At 40.3% G+C, this 27,607-nt stretch overlaps 2 protein-coding genes across 2 annotated transcripts in view; both read right to left on the bottom strand.

Annotated features, from left to right (window-relative positions):
- Positions 1–19,841, bottom strand: part of LOC128357159 (glutamate receptor-interacting protein 2-like) — a 28,026-nt gene extending 8,185 nt beyond the window's left edge. Inside the window, exons 1-12 of the mRNA XM_053317410.1 lie at positions 19,664–19,841; positions 14,522–14,602; positions 13,644–13,779; positions 11,098–11,243; positions 10,191–10,274; positions 10,033–10,108; positions 9,223–9,368; positions 6,510–6,657; positions 6,248–6,417; positions 3,544–3,672; positions 3,109–3,270; positions 1,705–1,891 (exon numbers count right to left, since the gene is read on the bottom strand). Of these exons, the coding sequence (XP_053173385.1) occupies positions 1,705–1,891; positions 3,109–3,270; positions 3,544–3,672; positions 6,248–6,417; positions 6,510–6,657; positions 9,223–9,368; positions 10,033–10,108; positions 10,191–10,274; positions 11,098–11,243; positions 13,644–13,779; positions 14,522–14,602; positions 19,664–19,841 (1,643 nt within the window). The remainder of the gene's footprint in view (positions 1–1,704; positions 1,892–3,108; positions 3,271–3,543; positions 3,673–6,247; positions 6,418–6,509; positions 6,658–9,222; positions 9,369–10,032; positions 10,109–10,190; positions 10,275–11,097; positions 11,244–13,643; positions 13,780–14,521; positions 14,603–19,663) is intronic.
- A 2,642-nt stretch (positions 19,842–22,483) lies between these two features.
- On the bottom strand, positions 22,484–27,171 carry rpl32 (ribosomal protein L32). The gene is made up of 4 exons (XM_053317309.1): positions 27,043–27,171; positions 26,254–26,354; positions 25,959–26,140; positions 22,484–22,649 (listed from the first exon to the last, which is right to left on the bottom strand). The coding sequence occupies exons 2-4, from the start codon at positions 26,347–26,349 to the stop codon at positions 22,520–22,522; spliced, it is 408 nt and encodes a 135-aa protein (XP_053173284.1). The 5' UTR covers positions 26,350–26,354; positions 27,043–27,171; the 3' UTR covers positions 22,484–22,519.
- Between the last annotated feature and the right edge of the window lie 436 nt (positions 27,172–27,607).

Below are 27,607 nucleotides of genomic sequence, written 5' to 3'. Positions count from 1 at the left end.
AGACAAGGACAGATACTACACAGTAGCCTGATCAGAGCTATGTGTTAATTAGACTCTAACATGTAGTCTTGATCAATACAATGGATACCAGGATAAGGGACTTTCCCCATTAAAAAGAAAAAACACATCACTGACTGCATCAATGCTAACAATGGGTAGTGTATCTACTACTAGAGACACATAAAACAAACAAAAACACACTCAGGACTTAAGTAACTAATAAAATGCTGTTAATCTCTTAAACATTGACCTCTCCAACGTTGAAAATACACCATTACCATGACCAGCAGTTGCTAAATACTTAGACAGACATAAGAGCAGACATTTAAATAGCGATGTAGTTTGACATTTTGGGAAATTCATTTTTTGCATCCTTGCCAGCTACAGCTAGCTACAGCCAGCTGCTGATTAACTGATTGCTTAGCATAAAGAGTGTAAATAGGGAGGCACCACTATCCAGGCTCCAAAGTTTGTGCGGCCCTTCCTGCAGGTTTTAACCCAGAGTTTGAAATTGACAAGCACTACAAGTTTATGCACACATGAGCAGATATATTAGACTAGCTGCTAGTCTAGATTGCACAGGTGTTCTTCGGAGTGTAAACATCAATTAAACACGATATTTTAACATGTAATTAGTGTATTTAAGTCTGTCTTAAAACAACAGTCAGGTGCCCAAATGAACATTGCAATAAGTTTGTCTTACCGTAATCATTCCTCCTGTTCACACTGGCCATTAGCAGATCCCTTCATAATGCCCTTACAATGTAAATGATGGGAACCAAAATCCACAAGCCTGCTGTGCATAAATGTATTTAAAAGTCCATCTGAAGCTAATATGACGCTTCAGCTGTCCAGATTAGTCAAATCAAGTAGATATCTTTCAATGTTACAGTCTTCTTAGTGCCAAAATCCCTCTTTTTGTTACTATACATCCACTGCAGCTCAACAGGGAAACACAAAGAGGGAATTTTATGTAAATGTGGCAGATATCCACTTGATGTAACTAAATCAGACTGCTGAAGCCTCCTGTCGGATAAATGTTTATCATTTCAAAGCATTTTTTTGCACAAAATTACAGTGTGGACACACTGTGGATTTTGGCCCCCCATCACTTACACTGAACGCACATTTGAAGGGCCACTATAAACAGGAGGAATTATTTCACAGAGGAAAACATATTTCAGCCTTCATATGTCCACCTGATTATTGTTTTAAGAGAGACTTGAAAAATTGTGAATGTATCCTTTAACACTTTCCCCCCTGTACTTCCAGTTAAGGTAATGAATAAGCATATCTCCTTAAATGTTGAACTAATCCTTTACAATGAAGCAATACCCACCTGTGACCCCTTGTCACCAACTCAATGAGTCTACCATTTGTGAGCAGTACAAACAAAGACAGGTTCAATTTCCCCTATCTGCATCATTATTGAGACAAGATGCAGAGCAAAGATTAGAGGAAAGTTTTGTTTCTCTTTTGTTAATCACCCCTCCCTCTATGTCCATACCCGCAGTTTGGGAATCACAGCCTTAGCGAAATGCAGCCTTTAGAATAAATACTCATTCAGACACCAGGCTAAAATTAGCCCCTTTTTCCACATGTAGTGTTTCATTGCCAGGCTGAATGATTAGCACTCAGGCCCCCAAGTTCAAGGTGACTCCCTTTATGATATTTGTTTACTCGTTAGGTGTCTCAGTGCGTTACCTCTCAGCTGGGCTGTCGGGCTCAATAAAGCGGACGACTGGGGGAGCAGACAGGGTTTCAGTGGCAAAGACACCCCCCTGCAGCTGGATCCCAAAACCTGTGAGCGGATCCCCCCTCAGGACGACCTCGCTTGTTTCCACATGAAAAACTTGCCCCCCTGGGCCAACAGAACTGGACGCCAGAGATACTGAGGGAGAGCGAGGGAGGGAGGGAGGGACACATCAGAGGGAGATATTAGTGGATATGTGGCATATAAATGGAGCAAGAGGTATTGTGGGAGACAAAAAATGGAGGAGGGTAAGAGGAAGAGACATGCACCCACAGAAATGGAAGGGGAATGGAAAGAGAAAGGGAGTGAGTCACTTATCAGTGTTTACGTCAGTCATGTTTACGTCAGGGATCAGTCAAATGTGTTCACACACACAGAGTGAGTCAAACAGGAAGGAAAGGTGTTCAAACAGTGCTCCAAAACATGTTCAAGGGACAGTTCACCCACATTGCAACAAAACATAATTTCTCACTTCACCTCTCCTGGTATTAAGCCTTTTTTATAGCTTTTCTGGGTTAGGTGGATTTTTTTGTGATGCTTACAGTATGAGAAAATATGCTTTCAGCAGCGTCACTTTGCAGAAATTAGGGAAAGATATCTTAATTCAAACATGGAGGTGGATATATATTAAAAAGCATGGTGGCTAATGCATGTCGATCAGTTAGAGATGCATATTCACACTAAAAAATATACACATTACTATACAACCAAATTCAATTTGAAAGAATGGGACTCAAGAAAAAAAAAGGTGGTTCAATAAACTACTACTGGAATCATTGTGGTAAATACGAGAGGGGCCTCTCCATTGGTAGAGTCAGGCCAAACCTGATTATGCTAAATGGTTCAAATCAAATCAATGACGGACATTGCCTCTTTCAAATCTCTAATAACCAACAAAAGTTTCATGAAGTATTGTCTCATCTTCAAATTACTATAAAGAAGATTTTATTTATAAAATGTGATACACCATTTAAGTTGTATTATATTTGTACTTTGTGCCCTTTTCCCAGTTTATTGATTTGTCTTATTTTGCTTATGTCTTTTACAGTATTTGTAAAGATTACTGTAATGGATATTTTTATGCATTTGAAAACTTTGCAGAAACAATGTCCTCTGATAATCCACGTGTTTCACTGTGTTTTCTTTGGAAGGTATCTCTACAGAACAAATATTTCCTGTAAATTCTCAAATAACAATTCCAATAATTCCATTCACCTCCATTGTATTAAGGAGGAGGCAGAAATCCTAGGGACACCTCAGTAAATAAACTCCAGTGGTAGGTTCAATTAGATTTAAATGAGCAAATATGTTTCGCTGTAATATAGTGGTTAAACTGAGATGGCAGTTTGTCATACGTGAGCTCTTGTGGTCCTTCTTCCTGGTCCTCCTCTTGCCGGTCGAGCCGCGGGGGCTGGTGGGAGCGATCGGAGGGATGGGGCAGGGCAGAGTGTTGCTACCCTGGCTGCTGAAGCCTGAGGTAGCTGTGGAGGAAGGGGAGAATCCACCACTCACCAGAGCTGAAAGAAGACATAGGACTACACTTAACAAAAGGTTGGTACAGTAAGAGCACACCAAATCAAATCCTCACATGAAGACATTACCATGACAGTCTATCCACATCCACAGCAGCAGCAGACTCACAAACTCACAGGACTATGCAGTATAAGACAGAAATGTTGTAACGGATGTTGGAGTAAATCTTCTGGAAATAGATTTAACAAATGTGCTGAAGAAAGGGCTCCAGCTTTGGTGTCTCGCCAGCAGCAGTGCTGTCACAAGTGATAACTTACATTTGCAGTGGTCCTGCTGGTTGTGTGGGTGGCTTGGGCTGCTCCATGTCTTGCCGTGGCTGGCATGTGGGGGATGGCAGTAGTTGCTGCTTTGATCCCAGTGATGGTGGTTGCTCTTCTGCACTTTTACTGCAGCCGTAAAGAAGCAAACGCATCTGTTAAAGCAAACCAGACGCATTCTGGTTGTGCACTTTTCCTAAATTCTACCCATGAAATTATGCTTTCATTCCCATGTCTAAATTTGTATCACACCACACATTGCCTGGAGGATAATTCACTGCAGAGAAATTGATTTTTAATGTTTTTGTCATGGTACACTAGATTAAATCCTTTGGTTTAATGTATAATGATGAGCATCTGAGAATCAGTTAGACACACAAATGGGATGTAGTGAACAGTCTAAAAAAAAAGAAGCCAGGACCTTACTTTTACTTGCAAGCTTCTGAAATGCTGAGTGCAAACTGGAGATCATTCTTATAATTTCACTTTCAAAAGAGCTAAAACAGTCTGAGTACCTGTCTACAAGTCAAGTTTCCCTTAGGGGACAATAAAAAGCAACTGTACTGAACTAGTGTAAGGTGATTGCTGGGCATGATGTTGTTGTGTTGGAGCAGGAAGTGATACTGGCTGTTAGGAAGCATGTGGCTTGACCTTGATTGGGCACAGCTGAATGCTTGATTGCGGATGAGGCAGGATGTTTGTTTCTGAATTTGATTGGCAGACATTTTGGTTTAAATTTGTTTTTAATGATTCAGTCTTTGGCTTTATTCATATTCATGTGTTGGTTTTTTTAGCATTTCTGTTGACTTCTCCATCTTTGTGGGAAATAGAGAGCACAGATTGTTGTTCATTCTGAAGGCATCGTATCGTTCTGTCAGACAGCATCTAAAAGCATTCAAAGGGAAATAACTGACCTACTGTGCGACACACACCTCGATAATTAACATTCCTTTACAGATTCATAAAGCTAAATTTGTTGCCGACTATTACATGTGACAGTAATCCATGCTGCTTCATTTGCAGGGGTCTAATCTGTGTCAACTTGCTCACATGGATGGAGGATTTGCTGAAAACATGGAGGGCTGCAGTAGCGCCTGGGATGCTCGCCACATTCAGTGAAGCGGGTTAAATCCAGCTGCATGTAATCAGAATACATGCAGGAGAACCTCTGTCCTATTTCGCAGGACCAGTTTCTATCAGACTCAATCAAACCTGTAAAGCTCTGGCTCTGGCGGCTTATACTAAGCTCACCTAGGGGAAGCTCTCCAAGAAATAGTGTTTTCGATCTATACTGGTGGAAGGAAACATTAACTCCTAATCTCTCAGTGGCCATATCAGTCTTATTAAATCCCCAGAGGAGATTAGACAAATTGCATCTTATAATCACGCCTTATCCCGGGGGGTAAAAGTAGCTGTGAAAATATCATCTTAACATAACGTCATGGTGCCTTATTCAAGAATCACTATTGACTTGATATATGATATCAGTCAACAGGAGCCAAAGCAGCTCAAGTATTTCACTGAGTAGAAACAGTTTATTGGAATATTAAAGTATTCAGAGAAATAACCTCTATATAAATCAGACAAAACTGATAAAACCCATATCAATACATACAGAAAAAACACAGATCACACAAAAGTGCAGCGCCATAGACTGAACTGCACTGCACTGAACTGCAAATATGAACAAGGGACAAAAAAAAGTATAGTACAAACGATTCAGTGACCCCACAGAAGACTATATGGCATCTTATTTCTCTTTGTCATGTTCTATGATTCTTCCCATGCTCACATGTTAAGGAGCCCCTGCAGCTGCTGACCCAGAAATAAGTAAGCAGAACATGGCATGAATATGATCTCTGACAGAGAAATTGTGTGCGTTAGTGTGTGTGCTGCTTGTTGGTATGCATAAGAGGCCGAGCAGCCAAAGGCAGAGGGATTGTGTCCAGCAGCGTACACACACATACGTGCACACAGGCTGATTCACAGTATGGAAGAAGGCGGCTGGGAGGCAGCAAGGCTCTTTACAGCTGTAGGTAAAATAGCTAAAAGCATCACAACACATATGGTGAAGACAACATGCTGGAACTCCAATACTGTTTGCTCTATCTATAAACAGAACTGCTTATAAAGATTTAAATTATGTACTTTTCAGTCAATTAATTAACACAGTCTGCTGTGAATCTTTTGCATTTTTCACTTCCAGTTCAGCTCTTGAAATGTGTTCATTTTACATTTCTTATATACTGAAAAACTGCACAGCCAACCTATACACTATGCCAATATACACATAATATTATAATAAATAGCTATATTACATATATTCTTTTTTTTTATCTTGGACTTTTTTTATCTCCCATATTTTCTTATTTCTAATTTTAACTTTTATTCTGATTATTGATCCAAACAAAATGAATGTGAAGATGTTGTCAGTTTTTGACAGTTTGCTGGACAAAAACAAGCAATTGAGCTCTGGAAACTAGTGATAGACATTTCTCATAATTTTGTTACATTTTATATGCAACATTTTATTCATCAAAAAATAAATGATTTGTTAATTGCAGCTCTAATATGACGTATAGTCGCACATAGTGTTATCCAATTTGTCACTTGCTTTGTCCCAAATGATTTCCTCTTTCACTTCTCATTCTCATACCTCTCTAATTTCTTCCTCACGGAGATTTGCTGTGTTTTAGTGTCATACCTGTGTCTTGCGGCCTGACAGGAAGTCTGCTCTGACTAGCCGGGAGAATCTCCAGTTTGACAACTTCAGAGGTGTTGCCAAGAAGCTGCATGGACTCCATCAGAGAGCAGTGTTCTGTGCTGGTCCCATCTATAGACAAAAGGATGTCACCTACATGCAGCGCTCCACACCTGAGAGAGTGAGACAGAGGCAGATTGTGTTAAGAGAGTCTTTTGTTAGTAAAGAGTCTGCGGAGAAATGAAATATAAAAGGTTGGTGTCACCTTTCCACCACACTGGCTGCCTTTATCTTATCAATAACAATAACTTGTTTGCTCCTGTACATCGTTGTGGTGAGGCTAATCCCCAGACTGGCGGAGGGACCTTTCACTATCTCCACCAGCAGAGGGCCTGAGGCTTGCTGCACTGCCTCTGAAACAGATAATACACACAGATATGATAGAGGCCAGTGACTTTTCTGAATGCATTTAAATTCAGGAACACAATATAAGATTTTAACAATCTTAAGCAACAATGAAAAGACCCAAAACCGTCATTAATGAGGACACCATGATCAGATTTACATAATTAATCAACTCAAACTAAAGTATCTTGCATATTAGACATTTTTCAAGCATTCTTCAAACATTTTCTGGTTCTAGCTTCTTAAATATGAGGATTTTATCATTTTATTTGTCATATATGATAGTGACCTGTATATACAGTATGTGAGTTTTGAACAGTTTGATGAATAAATGGAGCAATTTAAACATGTCATGAATATGTTCATTAAACAAAAATGCACCAAATTTGCTGGTTTAAGCCTCTCATATGTGAAAATGTGACGCTTTTCTGTATCATACATGATAATAAAGTAAATATCTTTTGATTTTGGACTGCTGACCAAACAAAACAACACATTTGAAGACATCTGTGAACTCTTAGAAACATTTTATAGACAATAGAAGGCAATCAATCAAGAAAAAAAACTGTCACATTAATCTATGCTTGAAGTTAGTTGCAGTCCTAATTTTGACTGTTCTGACTTGTTCAGTCAGCAGTCAGGACTTCTGAATACTGCACACAGAAAGAAAATGTGTGCCAACTGTCCTTGGTGACCTGCCCTAATTTGCACAGACCGGTGCAGAGTTTTCGATCTTGAAAATTAGTCACCGTGACCAAATTTAGGTTGTAATCAGGCTCTTGGTCATGTAGTCAATTCCTGCAGTACGTTTTGATCTGATGGTGGGGACATTGTGATTTGATTCACTCTGTATTCTTAAGAGTCAGACTGATGTGTGTTAGCAGTTATTCATTTTCACAGCTTAGGGACAGGTGCAGATGAAAATGCAACACTTTCATATGTGTTGAAAACATTTTAGCGTTAGTTACTCAAATGACAAATTGAACTACAGAAGCAAGATTAAAACTATACTGCCAAAACTACTTTAATTAATACAAATATGTACTTCTTACTGTACTGTGGTCTAGCAACAGTTCATTTAAAGGAGCACGCCACCAATATTACATGTCAAAGTTTAATAGCTACACAGGGCATGACTACCAACAAAATCTCTTAGATGGCTATGACAGTGCCATTGGCACCCTGAAGTCTGTCACGCTTTTGCAAGGAACCTTGGTGTTATTTTGGACAGTGACTTTAGGGTCGAGAAGCAGATAAGCTCTATTGTAAAAACAGGCTTCTTCCAGCTAAGACTATTAGCAAAAGTAAAGGCTTATCACCCCAGGAATGGTTTTGAGAAAGTTATTCACACGTTTGTTACATCACGCTTTGACTACCGTAACTCTTTGTTTGTTGGTCTCGACCAGTCAACACTGTGCTGTTTACAGGTGGTCCAAAATGCAGCTGCCCTCCTGCTGACTGGAAAGAAACAGCGTGATCACATCAGTCCCGTCCTTGCGTCTTTGCACTGGCTGCCTGTTAATTTTAGGATCCAGTTCAAGGTTTTAGTAATTGTTTTTAAGTGTTTAAATGGTCTGGCACCATCTTATTTATCAGAGCTTGTACAGCCTCACAGTACTTCCAGAAAACTTAGGTTGACAAACCAGCTGCTCCTGGCAGTACCTCAGTCCAGACTCTACCCGTGGGGATAGAGCCTTCTCAGTGGCGGCCCCAAAGCTGTGGAACAGCCTACCTTTCCAGGTTAGAGCTGCACAGTCTGTTGAGCACTTTAAGACACTGCTGAAAACCCATCTTTTCTCCTTGGCATTCAGTCCCAGCTAGGCGAGTGTCCTTGGCTTTTTTACTTTTACTCTTTTTATTTCTTTTTATTCTAATTTTAGTTTTTTAAATTGAGCTCATACTATTCCTTTATCATTTTTATCTATTATTATATTTGTGTATGATTATATTGTATTATAATAACTGTACAGCACTTTGGTTCAACTGAGGTTGTTTTTAAATGTGCTTTATAAATAAAGGTTGACTACATGATTTTGACCATACTTTTTGAATCTGTCTCCTGTAAATTCTCCAACTGTATGGATGTGCAAGACTTAATCATTGGAGTGCCTCTTTCGTATGTTCCCTTGAAAGTGAAGAAGAGTTTATCATTTGTCATCTTTTCCACTAAAATGTGGAGCAACACCAGGGCTTCAGGACACACTGTTTCCTGATCAAATCCAACCTTGTTTTATTTAGGTCATGTTAAAAAAATCCTTGTGAGTAATCCTGAGTGACACACTCTACAACTTACGCGAGGACTTAGAAAAGTAAAGTGTTACACTTTTTTTTTTGGATTGAACCTGCCATGATTCAGGAGAGGAGAGAGAGCCACACATTATGAAAAAATAGAGACTATCACCCATCTACCCTTTTCTTGTTGAAGTGTGCTCTTGGGCCTGAGTGACTCCCCTGGTGGCATCTCCAGCACCGCCACTCACTCTCCTCCACGCAGCCAAACGGCCACATTATTTACCCTCAGAGCAACGCTGCCCTGCCATGCCTCCACATATTCCCTGTGTGTGTGTGCTCACCCATGACAGAGACGTCATACTCAATCAGGAACAGAGCTTCCTGGCCGCTCTGCATCAGCATGGTCAGAGCGTCAGCGTGCTTCTCTCTGTTTAAAGGCATCCCATCTATGCTCAATACTCGGTCGCTGGCCTTCAAAGTGCCCTCTCTTGAGGAACATAGAATAAGAGGGAGAGATAAAACAACACATAGCCGACCAGCACAAGATGGTCGTACAGGCGTTCCTACACAGTGAATCATTAAACAGTTCTGCATGAGGGTTCCCTCCCAGGTGAAATGAAGGATAAATGAGATAAACGGCTTTGATGGTGAATTATGTTTGGTGCTCTCAGTTTTCATGAGGAAAAATGCAATGTTGCATTAGCCTGGGGATGAGTAGTGCCCTTTCTGCTCAGAAGATAACAAACACTATATGTGTAGCAGTAATTTCATGCAGCGGCCTGAGCACTGACTAATGCAAAAAAAAAAAAAAATGTGTATAAAATAATACAGACTATAAATGATGGAGATGCATTACTCTGGTATATCTGATTTCATATGGTTAATAGAATAACAAATAATACATATTTTCATTGTGGACAAAGATGAGGCAATTAGTAAAACACATATCAATTAGGTCATACATGTAAATAAATACAACCACACAATATAGAAACACGCATGCGTGCACACAGACAATAATTTGTAAAGGCTAACACACTCATTCATGCATGAATAAGGCATAAAAGCATACAAGACACATAAATAGCTACACTTAAATACTCACACAGACACAGACACAGAGACACACACACATCCATCCATGTTCTCACCTGTCAGCTGGACCCCCGGGCCTGACGTAGGTCACTACCATAGGACGAGACCTGCGCCAGTCCTCATGAAAGCCCCCTAAAAAGACAAAAACACAGATATGAAATCAATGCAAAAAAGTTCAAGCTAACTGATTTAAAAAAAACACAAATCTACCTACCTCTCATGACAAACCCAAAGCTGTTTCCTTCCTTGTGTAAACACACCTCTATGGTTTTTGTTATGACTCCTGATGGGGTCTGGACTAAGGGACAAAAAAAGTCATTAAAAATGACAAAATTATTACTTAAAATCTCATTAAGCTACAGTAGAGTTGTCCATGCAAAAAGCTTTGTAAAAAGTTTAATTTTAGTGTTGAATTATGAGAATGAGCAAAGCCTTCTGGAAATACATTTTATTAATCCCAGACTGGAAATTCTTCTTCTGCTTTTGTCCCATGCTAACAATTTAAGAGCAGTGACCAGTCACAGTGCAGCGCCAGTGACCAACTCTGTTTCTGCAGCCTTGATCAAGGAAATACAATTCAAATACAGTGAATCCCAATACTCATTTATTGATTTGCAATTTGAAAGATTTCTAGATTTCAAGGTTAAACCTGGGCTAAATATGACCCTTTTTAATATGTCTAGGTTGTAACCACTGTTTCAAATATAAAGCAGGTCTGCTTTACAAATACAGAAATGCTACTTGTTATGTACTAAATTATTTCCTATGTTTATGGAAATGATTAATACACCAAATGTATTTCAAGTGTTCTTCCTAAAGCATTTTCTACACATGGATTTCTCTGGTTGGTTAGACTGTGAAGGCAGAATATTAACAGATGTCAAAATCTGACAGTGAATCCTCCAGATGTCCCACAACTCCAGGTCATCAGCCGGGTTCTTTATGATTTGCAGCCTCAACTAATAAGCTTATTTATTAACATATTTCTTACTTGATAATACAAAGCATATGTTTTAATAACAGCACATTACAGCAAAATATCGCAACATTTTCTACACACACTCCTTCTATGTGATGAAGACTGTCAATTAGAGATATGGCAGGCAGAATACTTCACTTACCGAACGGAGGCAGCTCGTACTCCACCTCCAGCACTACTCTCTCCCCAATGTTCTTCAGCAAGCTGATAATCTCATCGTGGCGAAGCTTTGACAAGTTGATGCCATTCACTGACTTGATGTAGTCTCCTACATTCAGCTGGTCACTCCTGTGGGAAGTGACAGACAGACCATCAAAACCAAGACCATCATCTCATCTAATGATGGAGTAATGGAGGCAGAATTAAAACTGATGCAGTAACACAGCACGTGCCGTCTAATGACAATATCAGGTTTGTTGTATTAATATGTGTGCAGACAGTAATGGTGATTTGATTAGAAATCCCCTTGCAGTGTGTAGACTAAGATACAGAGCCAGCTGTGTGGAGGAGAGAGCAGATGCTGGGGTGGAATGGCTGAAAGCGTCTCCTCTTCAGACACTGACAGTGATGATTGTACATGGTGCCTGACATATGACATTCTGAGTCAACGCGCTGCTCATTGGAGGGCTAATTAATTAAATAGATGTTCTGCCCTGCTTGGCCCTCGCACCTTTGGGCTACTGCCAGTCAGCCCTGACAGCAGACAGAGAGACATCTTAACCAGCAGAGTCGACCGGCCTGTCATCCGGTCCTCTCTTATCACACATTGTCACTGCCAGTCTCTCTCCTGTCTGCCTGCGTGTCTCTCCACCCAGTAAATTAGCTAGCACTTCCACACAAGCATGAACTCAGCTGTGGGAAGACAAGCTGCTTGGAAGAATTAGCACTGTGTCTGTCTATAAACCTCCCAGGACTTGACAAGCAATGGCATATTTGGCCAAGACATTTTCAGAGGGGCTGTGTCATTCTTACAAAGTCTGTGTGTGTGTGTGTGTGTGTGTGTGTGTGTGTGTGTGTGTGTGTGTGTGTGTGTGGGCGGGGGGTGACAGAGAAAGAGAGAGAGAGAGAGGGGGTGGGGGCTTCTAAATCATCGTGAAACGTGAATCTTCCGCTACATTTTCCTTTCATGTGGTTGATGTTGGGGAAAATGAGTTTAATGTTAGTTAATAATTAGTTTAATTGAATAAAGTTATATTGAATAATTACCACTACATAATACCTTGAATTAAAGTCCCACTCTAACATGTTTTGCTTATTATTCTTTCAGTTGGATATTTGAGCTTCACTGAATATGCAGTGGCATGTCGCGTTTTGGCTCCCAGGAAAGCACTTTAGCGCGCATTTTTCAACATTTGTGCACACCACTGGATGTATGTACAGAGTTTGACACGAGAAGGCTGTTTTCACATTTATCCACAAAAAATGGAAAAGTTCCTCAGTGCTTATCTAAAATGTGAGTTCAAGGCATGTACCTTCAAGCATTATCTGTAACATCACAATTAGTGCTGAGTTAATCATGGTCAAGTATGCAACCAAAACAAGTGTGATGTGGAGACTGGAAGCGTTCAGAGGCTGCGACTTACTTTCTAGATTAATGTCTGTCACAGTTTCCTAAAAGACAAGCTGATCTTCTTAAAGGTGCTTGTTTTGTTCAACCAAAATATTGAATTCACAATCACATACAGTACGACTAATAAAAGTAGAAAATCCTCAGTAATGACTGACTGATTTTTCTGTCGATTGACTAACCAATTAACCAATCGTTGTAGCTCTTTTAAATGAAGTCTTGTGTCCAACAGCAAAAATGTTGTGCATTGAAACGAAGCAACGCGTTAGTTCATGCAGGACACGGAAGTCATAGGCCCCAGCGGTAATCAGCTGACACACACCAGGTCACATACCAATCACAGCCATTCTCACAACAAGGCGGCCCCTTTAAATATGACTCCCACCTACACTGATCTTGCTACACCGTTGCTCACGTTGCCACTGCTGGCAAAGCTTGCCTCCACCGCCCCAGCTCCACCTTTCTAGCTCAGGGTCCCATCATGGCTCAAGGGTCAATCTGAAATTCATGTCTTGCTTTCGGCCCAATCTGCATCAGGGTTTTGCATTGCACTCCCTGTTTTTAACTCAGCATGCAGCTGGCTAATCCAGGGTGCATTTTAGAGTGGAGCAAAACTGTATTTCCATTTGTCACAATAAATGGTTTCATTTATGACAAGCGGGCTCCTGACTGAAATATATTCTATATTTATATTTTTCAATGAGGTGAAGTCAGTGAGGTAGAAGGAGTCAATATCATTAAGGATTTTAATAAGGTAATTGAGGGGGTTTTTTTGGGTGGGATTAGACACAAATTATTGGTTAAAGCAGTGTATTTCTATAGGTATCTAAAGATTTCTAAAGTAGATCTTTAAAAATTCTGAAAATATAGAAAAATATGGAATTTATATAAGAATTTCAAGTTATGGACATTTACTACATTGTTTCTTGGGGGCTTCACTTCCAAACAAGCCCTTATGGGTACAAGACTCAGAGGGTTGGCATCAAGCTGATCCAACATAACACCTACAGTGCTGCAATTAGGGCGAGCTACATGTGGACGTTTGTGGAAGCAGAATAACTAGTGTGGACAGCTTGGTGTGGTTGCCAGGCTTTAACCGCATCACAGAGCACAGATCTCACCTGGCAGCTAGCCCACCTGGCCGTAGGTTTGACACTCTGGGCTTGCCGTCCTTATCAGACCCTCCGGAGATGGTAAGTCCGAGGTTGCTGCCTTCTCTTTTCATCAGGTCCACTGTGGTCACTCCTCTGTACTCCTCTGCTGACAGAAACATATACGGGCACAGATCCACAGTCAGCATTAGCGTCTGCTTGAAAGAATCGGCCTGTCTGAGAGGCAACGAAAGACTCTTTTCTCTCCATCTTTCTCTCACTGTAATGCTTTCTGACGCACGACCACATATTTTATTTTCTCACTTTCCCGTCTTTCCTTTGTTCCTTTAACTCTCTCATTTTGAGTGAATCTTTGTGGCAGGTTCAGAAGGAGGAGGAGTAAGATAAGAGTCTGTTTTGTTAGTATCAAACTCAGTACAGACAATGGAAAGAAATTCAATGCATGAATAAAAAAAGACATTCATTGAAAATATAAATTGAAATCCAGATGTATTCATAAGTGAATGAAAATGAGTTTGACCTTAACTCTAATGGATATGTGGCTATATGGCGTCATCAGAGGACTCATTCTGTCTTGTGATCCACAATGTGCTGTGCTGTTACATTACTCTACATGAGGTCTACCAAGTGCGGTTTAGTACCAATGACAGGTGTGCCACATAAGCATTTTTTCCACCTTATCTAAGCATTCAAAACAGTGTAGCATCAAGCAACACACAGAAGACTCACCAGTGAATATACATACAACCAAAAATCTGTGTCTCTGTCAAAGATGGCATGACTCTCCTTCAATTGGGGGATGCAGGTGAATTGGGTGCAATAGCTCGAATCAGATAGAAGAAGACAGAAAACAAAATGATGTAAAGTCATGTTTGATTATATCGTACCTGAAAGGCTGCGCCTCCGGGAGGAATGTGACTGGTCAGTTGACCCAGACTCCTTGCTCCCCTTTGAGTATGGTCCTTCATCTGAGGAGACAGCAGGGACGTATGGAGGTGCTGTTAGGAAGCATTGTGGTGATATGTAGGGACTCTCTGCAGCAGATGGCTAAGTGAACACGACCATCCATTGCACATCATGACAGCTGCCCACACTGTAATGCTTTGAACTGCACCTTGGGTAATGGGGGAGCTCTGGGAGAGAAACCGCACTGAGCCAACAGCCACATCCGCCTGGCATTAGCTAACTGAAACAGAGTGATTAGCCTGGTCTCAGGAACCCCGAAGGTCACACACTTTGTTTCCACGACAACGCTATAAAAGGGTCAAGAGTTTAAAATAGCTCCTCTCTGTCTGCAGCAAAGACCCTTGAAAGCCATTAATTTAACACAAGAATACATTTGTGGTGAGCTTGATGTATGCAACCACTAAAGCATGGGACTTTTCCTGAAGGAACAGCATGCGGTTAATGGACTGTTTGGGCATGGAGAGAAAATCATCATTTTCATGTCATTTACAGCAGCTGCTATAGAGAGCTAGGGAATGTTCAATCTGCTCTGCAGGGAAAATATGTTTTTTTCCCCCTTCCGACACCCATTTCTGACACAGCACTGGGATGGATAGATTAGCAGAGCCACTGCCGGCCATCTGAACCTGAATACAGTCACACAGGCATGTCAGCAGTCACAGCGATGAGGAAACTGACTTGACACTTCTTTAATCCTGTCCACCACGGATTACCTTTTCAGCTGTCCGGCACAGTGACTGAACATCATCTTACAAACTTAAAGAAGAGCTGTGCCAAGTCCTCTTTTTAAGAGGGGAGGGGGCATGTTAGTGCCTCACGCTACAGGCATCAAACTTAAGTCATCACAGTCTAAAGTCTTCGATGACTGCTTTGATGCTGTACACACACGGGTTAAAACCTTCCTTTCTAACACTCTTTAGTCATAAACTGTAAGCTGTAAACCAATAAAGGTCAACTAAAGCAGGATCTACTTCCATGTGCTCCACAGGTCAGAAATTAGTTCTGTCATCATGCACAAATTAGCATCCCAGGCCTGAGAGTATATCAAGATGACAAGAAAAATGACATTTCAGTTACTCTGACGTGTCTTTTTCTTTTATCTGTGTTGATTTGTGATGACTGAACTGGAGGAAGCGTGTGCTCGGAGGGCATCAAACCCACTGCCTTCTCATCAAGTTTCCACATCTGCCCAACTGAAGATGTAGCCTTTAGACAGCTGAGAGGCATGGATCCTTTGTCAATCCTTCTCTGACCTGAAACCTTTAGGCAGGCCCCGGATACTAGAAATAAAGAAGAAAACTCAGCCTCCTTGTGCGCACAGCTGCATGAGTCAGACTTGAACCACAGAAATATCTATAGTGGCTTTACATATTACGGCGATGCACAGAACATATATATTTGCATAATGTGATATTTCACACTATTTCATACATCCTTGCACAAATATCTTGTTCAGTAGCCCTGAGGTGTAAATACACATACACAAAGTGAGTGACACATCAGAAACACATTACGTTGGGCAAAAGCCTTGTAACCACGCGGGCTCCTGAGGGCCCTGACAGTCCAGCAGCTGTCATTGCAGTCAAAAGGCAACATTAGCTCAGGGTTACACAGACCCCAACGCGCTGCACGTGACAGACCGCTACTGTACCATCAAACCATCCCCCAGTCATCCTCCTCCAGCTTAAAATAACCATTACTCACCCTAACGGCCAGAATTAGGATCAGGATGAAGCTGATTAATAAACAGCCCCAATAATGAGGCAACTATTGAAAAAAACAAAAACAAAACAACCTCAGCTCTGTTAGTAGTCTGTTGTTGACTCAAAGATGCCAGAGGAGTTGCATCTAAAGCATCTTGGAGCATAACACTGACTAAAATAAAATTAAAATGATAAAATTATTAAAATTATACGCTCCTGCATAAATGTGGTGAGTTAATTAACTCCTTATTTAATTCAGGGCACTGAATGCCATCCCTCCCATTACCAGTTAGAATGTAGGTTAAATATGAGGGCAGCACTGACAATGGCAATGCAATCATAATGCTATTTTCAGATGGAAAACTTTATTTATAAACTGGAGCCTGCCAGACCCAGTTTATGTTGCTATATCTGCCCCAATTACACATGGCAGGGTGGTATGCAGGCCTGGTGGCAGAGTCCACTGACACTGAAATTTTTTGCAATCCATCACTGCCATAATGCATGCACTGCAACGACCACACATTCATATGCGTTAAGGATAATTGGATGCTGATTACAATTACAAGGGACATTGAAGAGGCTTCCCCTCCAGATGAACTATGCAAGACAAAAGCATCTCTTTACAAGTTAGTAAATGATCCAGGTGATCCCTGACCCCCCTCATGCCTCCAATCCTCTGCTACAACACACAGGCTGACCCCTGTGACTCTATGTAGTAAAGATCAAAGTGTGGTGTTCTTACCAATGCTGTTCTTGGTATCTCTCCTCAGACCACACAGCATGGCTGTAGTTTAGTCAGCGTAGCCACCCCCGCGAAGTAACCTTGCTGATCTTTTAGTATAGGGCAGAGAGCTGAGGTTCCACCTGAGGAAAAGAGTCTCACCAACTCAGTTGAAACAGTAACACCATCTTCATTTCTCCATTCCTTTCTGCCCTAACTCCAGCATTCCCTTAACCTTTTATCCCTGCTTGTATAACCCAGTGAAGTCTTGAGCTTCAGAGGGCTGATCCTCAGACAGTCCCTTCTATTTAAACTTGTACACAAAAAAAGATGTTTCTTCTTTAAAATGTGAATCTACTAAGCTCTCTTTTTCTATAAAATCCAAAGCAGGAAAATAATGTGTTCATGTCCTTTTCTTGTCATCTTGCTGTGGGTCCATTTTTTGAGCTATTCCTACTAATCGTTCGTCCTTTTCCAGAGCATTTATCATTCCCTTTTTCATACACTCACATGAGCTCACACATAACCCTTCTCTCTCATACAGACCTAAAGTGAGTGTGTTTGCTCTCCCTCTCTCTCTCTCTCTCTCCCTCTCTCTCTCACTCTCTCTCTCTCTCTCTCTCTCTCTGCCAGAGGGGTTCAGTGAGGCAGGCACACACGATAGTCACTCCCTCCCCCTACACACACATACACACTCCTTACCCATTTCCAACCCAGTCAAACACCCTTCATATGCACATCCTCAAACCTACCCACCCACATACAGAGATTAGACACGACAAAACTGCACACACACACGCACACACACGCACACACCACACACACACACACATCACACACTCAACTCTCTGCACAATTAACACCACCTGCACATTCATTGTCAGACTCAGCCCGGCACAGTGTCAGGATACAAGCAGTCACGTTTTCTCACATAAAAGCTGCACCAATTTTACAGAGCTTGTATCTAGACAATGCTATTATCTCTTTCTTTCTTTCTTTCTTTCTTTCTCTATCTCTCTCTCTCACACACACACACACACACAAGCACATAGTGATAAATGCATATGCAAAATTCCTGTGCAGAGCAGCTGCCTGTGTGAGAAGCTGTCTAGCAGTTGAAATGTTATTCATAAAGACGCCGTGCAGTTGTCGAGTGCAGGGCTGTGGTGACAGATTTTACTTCTCATCAGATTGTAATCATAAATGAATGAGTTAGTGAAAATGAAATGCCTTTGTTCTAAAGTCTGACATCTCAAATTTACCCTCTGCTAATCTCAGGCCCGCTGAGGTTCCTCCACTCAAACACAGACAGACTAAAGGCTCTGCTGCCTGAGCCATCCCCACACCTGTCCGACCATTTGTCATGTACACATAATCCTCGACGCCTGCCACTTCTTGACCCTCACAACCTCCAACATATACCACCCTCCTTCAGCCTCAAAGGCAGGCCCCTCTGAACCTCATCCAACTCTTGTTATGGTCACTGCGGACAAATTGTTGTCGTCACTGACACTTTGGAGGAAGGGAAAACAGCAGGGAGAGGACACACAACCACACCATAACACAACACCCAACAGCTCCTTCAGAAATTCATTCTACAGCTGACTATTTTACAGATGTGTGGTGACTACAAACAAACAGCTTTTGCTCGCTGTTGCGTGGTGCCTAATTAGTAAGCTGTTCCAGTGGACACAATACTCTTTGGTGTAGATAATTTCCTCCGAGACTTTTGTCCTTAATACCCCATTTACAATGTGAGCGAGCATAGTCTTTCAGAGCGAGACTAATTAATTTCCAACAGAATAAAGAAAATCGGGTGACGGAGCAGTGTGCTGGACTGATAAAAACCTCTGGGAACAGGGTGGCAAACATTGTGTGCGTGTAGTAAAAAATTTAAATTGCATTTCCTTAAGACCAGATGATATCAACGTTATTGATCTAGAGTGAGTGATAATGAAAGGCTGGGAATGCTAAATCCTCAAGTAAAAGAGGAAACAAAGAAAAGTAGAGAAAGTCAAGAACTAGAGGACTCAAGAGGATATTAATGTTTAGTAATGGTTTGTATATGACTCCAACATTATAATCCTATTAAAAATAGTCAACATTTTTCTTTTTACATAAACAAAATGTAGCCGTTTTAAAGTAGGAGAGCAGGAGCCCAAATCGCAACCAGCTCATTGATCAAACTGACCACACTGCCATCTTATGGTGATCAGAGTCAGTTGCAAGTGAAGATATGAAAAGCACAATGACTAATTCACTTGTCAGCCAACACAGATCAGTGTGTGACATTAAAAGAAAGAGCCAGAGGAAAAGTATGTGTCAGTCATGTGTTAGTGTTCACCTTTAAGGTCGGTCAAAAGCTATGATTTTAGTCAGGAAAATGCTCAGTTTTAGCAGGTCTGCTATAGACATACAAACATTTTTACATTTACATTACGTTACATTTTAAAAGACAGTAAGTACACAACTTGGTGACTGTGAGGGGAATTACTTATTAGAGTCTAAACTGCTTTAAGCACTTACAACTCTGCATAAACTGGCAAATAAGTAAAACCTCCAAGTCTCACATATCTTATTTTACAATATAGAAGATGTCAACTGAATATATGACATATATTTCCTGTAGGCTTTACCTTTGCTTCTCCCTTTGATGATGCCCAGTCGACATCTGATAGAAAAAGAGAACATCCTCCTCTTTCCTCCTGTAGACCGGCTGCCTTTCCTCAGGGAATCTGTCTGAGGAAACGCGAAGGAGAGCTGTTTGGGAGTGAGGCGAGCCTTTCCGAATACAACCCTTGCTGACATGTTCATTTTCTGACCAGCAACAAGAAAAAATGGATTCTGTCCTCTTCCTGACACTGTCACCATCTCTTAGACATTGCAGTCTCTGCCTGTCCCGCTGTTCTCATGTTCTCCTCCCTCTCTGGAGAACTTCCAGTCCTCTCAGGTGACTCTTCCAAGCCACTCCAGAAGCAGGTGCAGGTTTTTTTTTAAAAAGGGGAAATACTCAGATCCAACGCTGTGCGTGTTTCTTTCCAACCATCCTGAGTAACTCACTTCCACATCCAAACAGCCACAAGCTGACTGGCTAAATAAATGTTATGTTTTTACATCTCTGGCAATGTCAGTTTTACGGGAACAGATGGCAGAAGGCTCAGGGCTGTGGGGCACAGCTTGTCTGCCAGAATGCAATGGAAACTTTCTCTGCAGGGAGCCACCTCTTAACATTGCAAAACAATATACAATCTGAGCTGACCATTTTAAGGCAATGACTGTTGATAATAATCTGTCTTATCTATTGATATAACAAGTTATTACAGGAGCATGTCAGTTGAGGATTTATCTAAACATGCTGGTACCCTTGGTGGAGACTGACCTGGCTTCAGAGTTGTCAAGGACTCACAATATGAATACACTTCATATAATACACACCTCTAGTCTAATCTTTTACAGTACGATATTTATAGGGACATTTCACCAATATTACGTATTAAGGTCAGTTTACTAGTCATGATTACTAATGATCAGCTGATGAAAACAGTTCTGTAATGTCCTCTTTGGCTCTTAAGGGAGCTCTCAGTCTAAGAAAACAACCCTGATGATGTCATCTAGGTTATATTATATGGGATTGATGTGAAAGACAACATAAAACAACAGTAAATCCATTACATTTGGGCTTAACCACCATAAATAACTGGTTGAGGCATTGGGTGAGGTGTTTCTATCTGCTACATTTTCCAGTACTTCTGGAAGTTGCCGTAAACACTTTACAAACTGGAATCTTTCTTAGGATAACGATCACTCTGATATGACATGGATACAGGGCCAGAGTCTTCAAGTCTGTAACAGAAAGTCTGTGATGTGAACTTGGTGTAAGGAATTCAAAACACATGGAAATCTACCAATGAGGGAAGGTTTAAACAAAGATGTTATAACGTTTCATTGAAGAGTAGAATCCAGATCCATACAAGATATCTCTGCCTCTGCTGCATCAATTTTGACCGTATTTAACTGCCTCTTATAAGAGTCCTAAGTTAAAGGACTAGGCTGAAGATTTTGTCAACAAATCTCATTCACACAACAAACCAATGAATTGATCCTACTTACTAAGTAATGTGTGTTTATCCAAAGCCACATATATATCTAGACTCTGTACTTTTGACCTTGACTTAAGTTCTTAAGTTGAGGTTGTGATGTGCAGCACTAAAAGCTGGTTACACACTGGACACACACAAAATACACGTAAATAGATCAGTTCATAGTTGGTTAGGTTTTGCATTTGCTGGTAAGATTTTTTTTTTTTTTTTAATTGCCTGCATTATTTTTAATAGAAGTTTAATACATATCTCTTTACTACTGTCAAATCATCACATTGACAGAACATGTTCCGTGTCCAAAACTTCCACATTGAGCGTTCATGCACTCAGGGAGACTCATCCTGGAGTAACTCAAAGATCATCCATCATTTATCTGTGGATTGTTTTTTTTTCATTGTTCACTTGGAGTGTGACTTTTCTAAACTCTCAATGTTAGTTAGCTAACACACAACACTAATTATTTTTACAGTTTGAATACTTTGTAGTTTGAATACTTGTTGTTGGTCAGCTCTTGAAGCTCAAAATCCCAAAAAGATCAAAAGTTGATTTAAAATTTTAAAAATTGAGTTCAGGATGTTCTTTGACAGCAAAAAGCCTTACATAGCATGAAAGCATGTCCTCTTTCAAAAGCTACCCCAGATCACATCTTGGAAGGAAAACTGTTTATACAAAGTTGTGTGGCCTCATCCATTTAGGATACGGGTCATCACTCTTCTTCAGGCGTCTTGCTGCTTTTGTTCTGCTCCAGTATGCAGTCGTCTGGAAGAAGTGAGGAATAGCCCCATTTACCCGAGGGAGAACACAACCAGCTCTGTAGCCATCGCAGTAGATGCCAACACGTGTGGGAGCCATCCTTCACTGTTTTGATGCCAGCAATATAAAAATAGCTGAGTATTGTGTCCCAATTGACCCACCCATTTTTAACTCCCATGTCACTCCAACACCTGTTCAGATTTTTTAAATGAAGTCTTCCTCTAGTCAGTCATCATACCAGTTTGTATGAGTCAGAATTTAATTTGTTTTGATCCTCACATAAAAACAATGCCCTTGTTACTCAGTAAGGGAAATTGTTTGGAGGAAAGTCAAAGGGTCTAGCATTTTTTAAATCCGTAATTGGGTCCTTAAGACAATCTTCCCTTGAATTTCACAATAGCCGAGAACAATTTCATGTTTTTGCGCTTCAAACTTACTCATGTCTAAATCCCTAACTAAATCTAAAACCAGAAGTAGCATTTTTTAATAATCATTTCAAGTCTTTTAAACTTAGTGAAATCATCTTTAACACATTTAAAGATTTCCCAGACATGTGTAAGACTGCTGCAACAATAAATGTATAAAAATTACCCATTAGTCAGATTTCCTTTTGAAAAATGTTTATTTAGAATAATCAGTTTATTCGTTCTCCTCGCTCCTGAGCCTGGCGTTGGGGTTGGTGATCTTGATGGCCAGCTGAGCTGCCCTCTCCACAATCAGCTTCCTGTTCTTGGAGGAGACGTTGTGGGCAATTTCAGCGCAGTGAGTCCTACACAGAGAGACAGAGGGTGTTCGATTAATAAACAAACATATTAAAATGAAACATGGTCAGAGTGACAGATGGGGTTGCAATTGTGTTGAGGTTTAGATTCCAAAGTGTTTAACAACTTAATGTAAATTAACCATTCAGGTTTCATTATATCCACATTAGTGATGATTATTAATCAAAGATTTTAGTGTAAATATTTTGTGAAAGCATCGACAGTCATCTCTCCAATATTGTTGTAATATGGATAGAGGTATTTGGTCTGAAATATCATGATATTTGATTTTGCCCGTATCGCCCAGCCCTACATTCAGGGCAAGAACACCAGGATCCTAGATAAACCCACACATGTGATATATTAAATCATGCCAAACAAATGACTTTGCTAATTAGACTAATTTAGTAAGTAAGTATGCAAACACGTTGTAAAATTAGCTTTAGTATTGCAGCAGCTTTGGTTTCATGTAACAAAATCTATCTTGTCTAATTTCTTGTAGCAGTGGCCGGAATTTTAATTTCAGACAAATCACTCCTGGATTATAGAAAGAATAATTGTGCATATTTTAATATTTAAATTTGCAGTACAGGAACAATCATGCATAATGCAAAAATCACAATTTCAAGCCATGCTGAGTTTTTAGTATTTATAAAAACATTGCAGTGGGGGGGGGGGGGGGGGGGGAGGGGGGAGTCATGACATCAAAAGTAAAAACATATCTAAAATCTAAAAGATTGAGCACCCGACCTAACTATTTAATCAATGACCGAAAGGGTGATCTAAGAAACTACAGACAGAAGAGCTTCCATTTATGCTATCAGAGAAATAATGCCCTTTAAAAATAAGTTACCTAATGAGCAAATGTATTGAACCTCCTCACACAAAGACTGATTGAAAAAAGCGCTGATTAGTTTTATACAAAACCAGTTCTCTTAACTATTGATTTTGCACAGACTGCTTTGCTCCATGGAAATTAAGTCAATGTATATCTCAAAAACTGCAATCAGTCCATGATGCAGTCACTCGCTGTGTTGTGACTGTAAGTTCTTTCAGCATTTACCTACAATCAATGATGTTGTTTGGTTTTTTTAAAAAGTGGATTCCTTCAACCCCCTCTCAGAAACTAGTTGGACATTGGAGAAACTTATTTTTAGGGTCTAAATTCAGCCTGAATTATTCCTGAGATTAAAAAAGTGAAATTAGGGATCAATCTATGATTAGATTAGCAAAAATGATCAGGGTGGTGCAAATGCAACATCAACAGGTTTCAGCTGTGCTCACCTCGTGTTTAACTCAGACATCTGCATCAAAACTACGTCACAGTAGTTGCTCCCTGTTACTCTAAAAAGCCCTCTGTTATTCATAGTTCATGTTCTGGTTTATAAATAAACTGAAAAGATGAAAACACAAACTGTCTCTGAAACCTGTGAGTGTCACATTAAACACCACTTGCACATGTTTGATGTTTAGTGCACAGAATGCAAAAAGGATATCAAAAAGGAGATACCTGGATGGGAAATTCCTAAATGATCTGTGCCACAGATTGATTCAGTGTCACTACACTACTTAGAAACATGAGGCAGATATTTGACCAGCATTTTGATATTTTCACAGCTGCAAATGAACACTACATGCCCACTGGGTTGACAGTGACAGTTATATGCATTTCTACCAAAGTACCTGGCCTTTTAACCCTCTGGGGTCGATGATGTCACATGACATTAGAGTACTCTAATGACTACTTTTAGAATATATCTAACGGATATATGTAGCAACATTAAAAAACTGCCCTGGCCTGCAGTGCACTGTTCAGTCAATAATGATTCTTATAATCCATCGAGGAATGACTGGTATATTTGGACATAAAATTATAAAAGCAATTATTGTATGTTTTATGTATATTTCTAATATGAACTGTCCAAACAACTCTTTCCTGTTTTGGTTGCTCACAGCCACATCGACTCTCCTCCAATCACAAGTGGTGTTATTAGGTGGTGAATTGTGTGCAAAGAACTGAACCAATGATGGCGTACCGCTGATTTATAAACATGATTAAAGAGATACACGCATGCACCCACCAGATCCTGAGCATTTAGAAATCTACTAAAACACTCAAGTGACCTTTGGTTGTAAATAATGTGTCAAGATGAAATCTATTGAGTGACTTAGATTTTCCTACAATTGTGCGCACTTTAAAAACACTGAACAAAAACTGTTGGTAGTTCTGCATTAATATGCGTTTCTGACATGTTAAGGGTGATTTATGCTTCTACGTCGGAGTGATGGTGTTGCTCCTTTCGAAGTTCTGTGTCGAGCGAACGTGTTGCTAGGGGGTGTGACTGCGTGCGTGCGTTTTCAGAGGAGTCTCTATCTGTATCCTTGTTTATTACAGAACACATACCTTCTATTCATTATTAATAACTAAACCAACTGCAGGAGGAAATGACGCTTTGACCGGACCAATCACAGCCCTCGCGGTCTGTGTTGCCGTGACGCGTCTTTAGGATTTTTTGGAGGTGCACGTCAAGCTACGGCGTAGGGGTCCGCGTCGACGCAGAGGGCTACACGTAACTACGCCGTCGATCCGACGCAGAAGCATAAATAAGACTTTAGGGGATGTTTATTCTGCCACCAACTCATTGGCTTTCCTTACATGCATACACAAGTTCATGGTGTCTAGCCACATATGTATCAATTATCAGTGGAGGTATTGAGCTCTCTGCCACTGTCATTATCTCAGTATACTTGAGCTGAAAGGAACTTGCCAAAGACAATGTTCCAGTTAAAGACTGGTAATGCAAATTTGAACCAATTTGACTTTTCACTGAGTCAATCAATCCATTCAAGTTTTACAAAATGTGAAATGCATGTGTTCTTTTAAGTTTCATTTAAATGTTTGATGGGTACACTTTCTGAAACAAACATTTAAATAACAGCTTACAGACAAAATGTTGCTCAGAATTGCTGCTCCATCTGTTCAAAAAATGGCCCAAGATATATTTTAAAGTAACCAATTTACAGATTTTAAGTAACAGAAATAAGGTGGCACTGAGTAACCCATTGTATTAACAATATGCAGTGCAAAAAAAGGATAACTTCAGCATGAGATAGGACTGCAACAAACTTGAGAGGAATGGTTGATTGTACATTAGATGTATTATGCCACAGCAATTCATTAAACAGGACTTATCTTATGGAGAAGCACTGTTGTTGTATGTCTTTCACTTCTTTTAAAACTCTGTTCACATCTATTGAAGGTGATGTACATCTCAGTCTCTGTGCACCGATAATGGTCTGTGAGGTTAATTACTTACTTGTTACTCATCATCAGGATCTCAAGCTCCTTGATATTGTGCACCAGGAACTTCTTGAAGCCAGTTGGCAGCATGTACTTGGTCTTCTTGTTGCTACCATAACCGATGTTGGGCATCAGCATCTGGCCCTTGAACCGCCTGCGGACCCTGTTGTCAATACCTCTGGGCTTACGCCAGTTTTTCTGTTAGGAGACATAAAAACATGATAGCCTGATTATACATGTGCAGGTATCTCTAATATAGTTCAATATAATAAAACAAACTGTCTAATCAGACTGCATTCACACAGACTTACCGCAATCTTGACATATCGGTCAGATTGGTGGCGAATGAACTTCTTAGTTCTCTTTTTGACAATCTTGGGCTTTGTGAGGGGCCTGAGGGCTGCCATGGTGACTGAGGACAGAGAGACACAATGAAAAGTAAGTTTACAACCATCTTGGCACGCCTTGTTCGAGTTTTACTATTGCAGCACACTACAACAACTAACAACGTGCTACATGGTACCAGGGCTTAGCATTTAGCAGGACTTAGCATTGATTGCTAGGTGAGCAAATACACGAATTGGCAGCAACATTAAAAGCCTTGAAATCCTTGGTATGTTGACTCGCTACCACATTAACAGATATAAGCTCGCATTGACAAAACCATCACTGAACCAGGTATGTTTCTACTTCACTGTGGACTGAACCTCAACGTAACGTGTTGACCGACGTCTGCTAGCTAACGTGAGCTCCTGCAGTGAAGTCAACGTAGTCAAGCTTTTCGCCTCAAAATGTACAAAAAATACAAAGTTTACACACGTAAAACGTTGAAGATTATTCAATCTTATTTCACCGTGTTTATTTATTGAGCCCACTGAGCAGCAGGCCTTTTCTTTAACACTACAACCCCCGTTTGAACGGAACCGTGCCGCTTTAGCAGCAGCACCTCACTCCATTATACATAAAAGATGGTATCAAGTGATTAAATGGTCAATTTTGATCACCACACATTGATTGAACAACTACTATTGATAATCCGTATGGGGATAGTTAAATAATGTCTTAAAATGCTTGGATTGACATAGATTGTGTCGACTCACCCGCCGATGTAAATCCAAAAGGGACTTCGGCGACGGCGGAAGGAAAGAAAAGGACTTCCGCGGGTGTTGCAAAGGCTTATGGGTACTGTAGTTTAGTCAACGTAATCGAAACGCGGAAGTGTCACCCGTCTAAACATTAAGAGAAGGAATTTAGAAAGTATTTCTAGTCCAGACAATTTATATACAATAAGAAATATGCTCACACAGTTTAAAAAACAAAACAAAAACCCTGATTTCATCGCCTACCTTTTCTGTTAAGTCCTTTTTCTATCGATTTATTTATGAGTATTACTTTTACCCATCACCATGTTGACAACAAATAAAGAAAAGTGAAATATTATACGATATTTTATTTCATTATTATGTCTAATTGTTTTCTGTTATTGTTTTAATGTCACATATGTTGTAAGCGACACCTATACTACATAATATAGCCTAAATACATTGGTCGGGGGGAAAATGTGTGAAATAGTGCAACGTATTATTTGAACTGTCATGCTTAAAGCTGCAGACTCATCTGTACGACCCCTCCCTCCTCTTTCACACACCACATACCCATCCATGT

The sequence above is a fragment of the Scomber japonicus genome, chromosome 4 (genome assembly GCF_027409825.1).
Source record: "Scomber japonicus isolate fScoJap1 chromosome 4, fScoJap1.pri, whole genome shotgun sequence".
Lineage (NCBI taxonomy): Eukaryota > Metazoa > Chordata > Actinopteri > Scombriformes > Scombridae > Scomber > Scomber japonicus.
This window is presented reverse-complemented; position numbering and strand designations above follow the sequence as displayed.